Source organism: Belonocnema kinseyi, chromosome 2, assembly GCF_010883055.1.
Source record: "Belonocnema kinseyi isolate 2016_QV_RU_SX_M_011 chromosome 2, B_treatae_v1, whole genome shotgun sequence".
NCBI classification, from domain to species: Eukaryota; Metazoa; Arthropoda; class Insecta; order Hymenoptera; family Cynipidae; genus Belonocnema; species Belonocnema kinseyi.
Window position 1 is genome coordinate 83,028,016 of NC_046658.1, and position 7,388 is coordinate 83,035,403.

Here is a 7,388-nt window from a genome sequence, read left to right on the forward strand (position 1 = left end):
CCCCCCCCACTTCTTGATTGCGTATATACGGATTATTGCTAATAAATACCTTGGTTAGGAGATTGCTCTAATTCCGTGAAGTCCAGTAGTGGGTCTCGAAGCAGAATTTCGTTTTCTACGAGAGGATCAATATTAATCTCATGATCACTTCCAGAAAGTTCGTCGTTCTCAGAGAGTTCCGGCGAAAGACTTTTCTGTGAGAAACTTTTCTGTTTTATCACTTCAAATTCACTTTGCACACACCGCAACTTTTTCTCTATTGCATCTAAAAGTTCGGGGTTTACCCTCTTTCTATTCATTCTTATTATTAATAACAACAGCACTATCGAAAATGGAAATAAAAACACGATGCGTAAAAACGTGTCTTCACTCTAGCGCACAACAAAGAAATATGATGGAGATGGGGCTCAGGCCCGTACATGCGGTGCTGGGGCCCGAGGTGTTTCGTTTTCTTTTATTTTATTCTCTAAAATATTGTGCACTCTAGCTGGAACTTAGAGATAACTACATGGTTAACAGTATAATCTTGAGAACGAGGCTCGAAATATAATTCTACAAATAAAGCATAGAATCAGCGAAGTGATTGTTTCTTATAATAGTTGGAAAAGCATTTTTTTTTGAGATTATTGACATTTTTTAGATATTTTTGAGAATATTAATTAAAAAGAAAAAGATATTAAAATGAAACAAGGTAGAAAAAGAACTAGAAATGAAGATTCGTGGATTAAAAATAAGAAAAAATGTTCCATAAATCAGGTACGATTGGAAACCGTCAATACAATACAGGCTGAATCCGGCCGTGTCCCCTTTTGGTCACCAGCGGTTCAATTAATGTAAATCATCAAAACTAAACTACATATTGAAGAAAATGTTCGAAGTCACATAACTTTAAAATGTAAATTTTCAAAATTAAATAAATTTCAATTTTAAATATTCAAAATGGCAGAATTTTGAATATCAAATTTTTTTACGTTGAAAATATTCAAACTGCGAATCCTTAAATTAAATATTTTAAATGATAAACCTTTAACATTGTATAACTTATTGGAATTGTAGACCTTCAAAATTAAAGATTTTTTAAATTTGGAATTTAAAAATGATGCGAGTTTCAAGTTCTACAATAAAAAAAATGCTGCTGTTTGAATGATTTACATTTCAAATTTCATCAATTTGAAATATTCGTAAGTGAACATTCTTGACTCTTGATCTTAAAAATCACCATAACTTAAGAATTTTTATTTACACATCTTTCAAAATTAGAGAGTTTTCAATTTTAAATCTTCAAAATTGCAGAGCATTAAATCGCAAATAAAAATATTCCAAATTACGTACCCTTAAAATACGAATCTTGAATATTAAATAATTTATAAGGCCAAATTGTAAACATTCAAGCATTGCCAATGGTAACTTGTAACTCTTCAAAATTGCAAAACTTCTAATTGATGATCTGTCGAAATTGAAGAATAATTTTATTTGAAAATGGACAATTCAATCATTATTATTAATAATATGTAATATTTCTCGGCTTCGTTCATTCTGCAGTTAACGTTATTCTTCCAAATTACGACAGTGATAATAAATTGAGGATCATTAAGTACAAATATTTGATTAATGAATCACAGAATACAATTCCGATAAAAATTGTATGCTCATTCTTATTTTTGTCACTAAAAAATGAATCGCCCAGTGTTCGAGAATATATGTAATGATGATTAGTTTCTCTTGAATAAATTAGATGTACGACAATAAAATGTATATTATCTTACCCAAGTAGGCAAAGAATGATGCAACAGATATGAGCACTGGGCTGATGATCTGCGACTGTGGATGTCTTAATATCAGCATGGCAAGTTGGACACTTCATTTTTACAGCATTGGGTCCTAAGGAAACAGCTACATGCTGATGAACTATTCGAACTTCCTGTGTGGGAGGTGTGAAATTCTGTGTGGGTGCAAATTGTGGTGGGTAAGGTCCAGCATTTTGAGTTGGTGGCACTGTTATTGGTGCTGGTACTCCTTGTTGCACAACTGGAAATATATTTTCGAATCGGTACACGTTTAAACCGGGTCTGAAGTTACATCGAAGCCCGACCTACTTCTTTTTCATAATCAGAACGAATTACATACCTTTTTTTCATTATAACATTTTTTTCTCGAATTTGAAAACTGTTCATCGAGTTCGAAACTTACATAGGAGAATCAGCGTTGGAATAAATAATAAAAAAGTATTGACGGAATTAATAAAACGACAAAAATCTGTCAATTCCCTTGATATATGTAAAATGAAGCAGATTGACTTTCTACTAAAAAGTCCAATTTTCCGCAAAGAACATGAATTTTCAACGAAAAATATTATTTTTCAACCAAAACCGAATAGTTCAATCTTCAGTTAAAAAATTTAATTTTCAACGAAACAAAAAGATCAAAATTTTCAATAAAATAGTAAAATTTTTCACCAAAAATTATTAACTTTAATCAAACAGTTGCATCTTTAACCAATAAAAAATGTAATTTCGAGCAAATTTGGTGAATTTTCAAAACGAAAACACGAGTTTTCAACTAAAAAAGAGCAACTTTTAATAAAGATGGAATAGTGAAATTTTCTTTTAAAAAATGAATTAAAAAGAAAACGAATTTTTAACCAGTTACATTTTCAACACAAGAGATCAATCTTTAACTAAAAACATTAATTTTCTAACAAAGTCATCCGACTTTTAACCAAATTGTTGAATTTTCCACCAAAAAAAGATACATTTTCAATGAAAAATGTAACATTTGATGTTTCAGCCAAACAATGAAAGCTTTTTAGACGAAATAGTTAATATTATTAATATAGGAGATCAATTTGTAACTCAAATGATGAATCTACGAACAAAAAGTTAGTTTTTAACAAAATAGTTCAACTTTAAACTAAGTAGTTGAATTTTCAAATAAAAAAGATAAATTTTCCACAAAAACAAAAGATGCAACAGTTAAATTTTCAATAAAAAAGGTAAAATTTTCAACTTTATACTAAAATCTTCAACCAAAAATTATTAATTTTAATGAAATAGTTGTATTTTTAAGAAATAAAAAATTTAATTCCGAGCAAAACTAGTGAACTTTCAAACTAAAAGCACCAGTTTTCAACTAAAAAAGAGCAATTTCTAAAAAACGTGGAATAGTGAAATTATCTGTTAAAAAGTTAATTCGACAAAAAACGAATTTTTAACCAAACAGTTACATTTTCAACTAAAGAGATAAATATTTAACAAACAAAAAAATTATTTTTTAACCAATTCGTTCAACTTTTGACCAAGTTGTGGATTTTTCTACCAAAAAAGATCAATTTTCAATGAAAAATGTAATAGTTAATGTTTGAGCGAAAAAATCAACGCATTTTCAACGAAATAGTTAATATGGTTAATAAAGAAGGTCAATTTTCAACCAAAAGAGATCAATTTCCAACTAAAATGATCAATCTTCAAAGAAAAAAAAATCAACAAATTAGTAGTAGTAATTACAAATTCAATCAAGTAGTTTAATGTTCAACTAATAAAGACAAAATTTGAACAAAAAATCTAGTAGTTTAATTTTCTTCTAAAATGATGGACTTTCAAACAAATAATTTTCAACACATTAATTCAATTTTAAGTAAATTATTTGAATCTTCAAGTAAAAAAGATCCACTTTCAAAAAAATAGAATAGTCATATTTTCGACAAAAAATTTTTTTAAATAAAAAATGTCTTTTCAATGCAATGGTTGAATTTCCAACAAAAGAGATAACTTTTGAACTAAAATAATGAATCTTTAACCAAAAAAATTCATTTTTAAGAAAGTAGGTAGAAATTCAACCAAGTAGTCAGATTTTCAACTAAAGAGGAGAAACAAAAGAATAGTTCAATTTTCAGCCAAAAAAATTATTTTTCAACAAAAAATTTAATAGTTAATATTTTTGCAAAAAAAACGTATTTGAGATAAAGAACAGTTGAATTCAACAAAAACAGATTAATTTTCAAGAAAACAGTTACATTTTTAAGCAAAAAAGAAGACACTTCTACCAAAAGAGTTGAATTTTGGACCAAATATTTGTCAGTCAAGAAGGAAACAAAATTTTTCACTAATTTTGTAGTTGTTCACAAAGCAGATGAATTATCAGACAAGTTGAATTTTGTTCGTTTTGTTTGTTGTTGTAAAACTGTTGAATTTTCATCAAAATAATTAAATTTTCAAACAAAAAGTTGCATTATTCACAAAAAAAAATATAACATGTCTTTAAAAAGAGATGAATATTCAACAAAAAGGTTCTCTTAAAACCAAATAGTTTAATTTTTAACCCAAATCGACGAATTTGCAAGAAAACATTTGAATTTTCAACCAAAAAGAATGACTTTCTAAAAATAGAATAAATTCTCTACCCTAAAAATACAATGGTAAACTGTTCGACCAAAAGAATTCGCTCAACAAAAAAAGTTTGCTATTCTTTTTGGACTCTATTAATACAGTTCGCATTTAAATGAAAAAAACCGTCAGAAAGGGGGAAGAGGTGAATAAGGGAAAGACTGTGAAGTCTGCAATAAAAAGAAATGTTGGATAATTTCTAAGCTGCAGAATAATAATTTAAATAGACATTGAAGTTCATTTTTAATACTTTTAAAGTATTAAGTTAGGAAAGTGAAATTTTTTGTTAGAAAATAAAGTTATTTTTCCACTGCACTTTTTGCTTTCGGACTAAATACTATTAAATTTGGACTACACGGAGCGAGACATAAAGTTTGTTTGTCGGAATATGCAACATTTTAGGCCCCGACTGCAGTCAATTTAAATATGAAAGAAAAAAAAAAGTTAAAAATGATGGAATGCGAGATGAAAAGTCTAACCCAATGAACTTTCATACAGGTTAAATATCTAAACCGATGAATGTAGAAATTATTCTAATTATTTAAACGTTTAACCGATTAAGCGCGGAGTACTAATCAATCTCAAAGTCATCAGAATACAAGTGATTAGAGAATATGAGTTGAAACAGGTAGAAACTAACGTTCATCTACTAAGAACCTTCATCCAAACTAATGGCATCCATTTTTTTCTAATTCTAGTGACTCTTTTAATAATTTAAACATTTAATTTTACAACTAAAAGTGAGATTAAACTTTGAAAAAAATGTTCGATCATTCATTTGTGGATTGTCTTTTCTAGAGAAAATTTTTTACAATTTCAGATGATTACTCAATCAATAGTTAAAATATAATATTAAAAAGCCGTAAAAAATGTTTTTTCTACTGTGAAATATAAATTTTTAACAAAATACTTAAATTTTCAAAAAAGTAATTTAATTTTCAACATAATAGTTGAATTGTCAAAATAAAAAGATAAATTCCAAACAAAAAATTGTAATAGTTTATATTTCAATCCAAAAATATGAATTTTCAACAAATAAAGAATTTTCACTTAAGAAAGTAATAAAAGTTGATATAAATTATTAAACCTTTCAGCTAAAAGATGAATTTTCTCAAAAAAAATTGAATTTTTAAACAAAATTTCAGCAAAAAATTCATTTTTCACAAAACTGATGTTAATAAATCAATTCTTAACAAAAAAAGGCTTTCCCACTAAACAGTTAAATTTTCAATCAAAAAAATTAAATTTTAACAATGCAGTTTAAATTTTATCCAGGTAGTTGAATTTTCAACTAAGAAAGATTATTTTCAACAAAATAGTTCAATTTCGTACCAAAGATATGAACTTTCTACTAACAATATAACCCTTAAAAATGATTTCTTAACAAAGTGATTCAAACACATCTTTCAAAAAAAGTTGAATACTCAAGCAAAAAATAATTTTTAACAAAAAAGTTGCATTTTTATACAAAAGAAAATGAAATTTCTACTAAAACAGATGAATTTTTAAATCAAAAAAATAAATTTTTAAAAAAGTTGAATTTTCAAGATATGAATGAAATTTCTTTTAAAACAGATGACTATTTATTTAATTTTTATTAATAGTTAAATATTCATCCAAAAAAGATTCCACTTGACTTTTTAAGATTAAAACACGAATGTTTTAACAAAAAAATAAGTTTCTAAAAAAAAAACTGCAATACAAAAAGACGCATTTTTTAAACAAAAAGGATTACTTTTTAATAAAATAGTTGAATTATATACCGAATAGTTGCATTTTAAACAAATAAAGATAAATTTTGTTCTAAAATACTATGAATTTAAAAAAAAACTACATTTTTTTAAATTTTGAACTTTCACCCATCAAAGATTTCAGTTCATTTTCAACACCAAAATATTAAATTTATACTGAAAGTAAATTTTCTACTAAATAGTTACATTTTCAACAAACCTCAGAATTTTCAGGCAAAAAGTATGACTTGTCAACAAAATTGTTTAATTTTAAACCAAAAAGTTGAATTTGTATCCAAGAAAGATGTAATTTCTGCTAAAGCAGGTGATTTTTTAAATAAAAAAAAACTTTCAAAAAAGAGTTGCATTTTCAACCGACCAGTTGCATGTTTATTCAAGAAAGATGAGATTTATTCTGTAACAGATGCATTAAAAAAATCTTTAAAAAATAGTTAAGTTTTCATCCAAAGATTCTAGTTTACTTCCCAACATCGAAATAAGAATACGTTATTTATAATAATAACGATGATAAATAAATAACAATAAAATAATTTTTTGTTTAATAGTCGAATTTTTAACCAAAAAGTGTGAATTTTTAATAAGATTGTCAAATTTTTCAAACAAACAGTTGCATTTTTGTCTAAGAAAAATGAAAATTCTACAAAAACAGGTGAATTTTTAAATCAAAAAGAGAAATTGTAAAAAAAAAGACTTGATTTTTCGCCAAAAAACTTTTTAATTCACTTTTCAGCACAAAAATACGAATTTTAAGCAAAAAGTACATTTTCTACGAAATAGTTGAATTTTCAATAAAACAGTTGCATTTTTATCCAAGAAAGGTGCAATATTTCTACTAAAAAAGATGAACTTGTAAACAAAAAATACAACTTTTACGAAAAAAACAGTTTTCATCAATAAAGCATTTCAGTTTACTTATCAGCAACAAAATATTAATTTAAAATAATAGTTTAATATTCTACAAAAAGAGTTGAATTTTTCACTTAAAAAGACGAATTTTGATAATCAAACTTATAAATAAAAAGATAATTAAAATTTTTTTATGCTAATTTTTCTACCTACTGGCCTAATCAATATTATTAAAATATTGATTATTCTCAGAAATTATTAATTAATATTACCTAGTCTAGAACCTTTAAATGAAAAATAAAAAGATAATCTTCAGGAGAAACTTTTTTCGAATTTGCAAAAATTACGTACATGAGTGAAGGAATACCTCCCTCCTCCCTGCCGTAATAAATCGTAACAAAGTGTCTCA

At 26.1% G+C, this 7,388-nt stretch overlaps 2 protein-coding genes across 3 annotated transcripts in view; both read right to left on the reverse strand.

Moving 5' to 3' along the window:
* The window catches only part of LOC117168055, a 4,371-nt gene extending 4,012 nt beyond the window's left edge, over window positions 1-359 (reverse strand). For both annotated transcript variants that reach the window (XM_033353404.1, XM_033353403.1), the window contains exon 1: window positions 50-359. In XM_033353404.1, the coding sequence (XP_033209295.1) occupies window positions 50-299 (250 nt within the window). In that variant the 5' untranslated portion in view covers window positions 300-359. The remainder of the gene's footprint in view (window positions 1-49) is intronic.
* The window catches only part of LOC117168056 (lipopolysaccharide-induced tumor necrosis factor-alpha factor-like), a 30,572-nt gene that overhangs the window by 8,843 nt on the left and 14,341 nt on the right, over window positions 1-7,388 (reverse strand). The window contains exon 3 of the mRNA XM_033353405.1: window positions 1,767-2,028. Within this exon, the coding sequence (XP_033209296.1) occupies window positions 1,767-2,028 (262 nt within the window). The remainder of the gene's footprint in view (window positions 1-1,766; window positions 2,029-7,388) is intronic.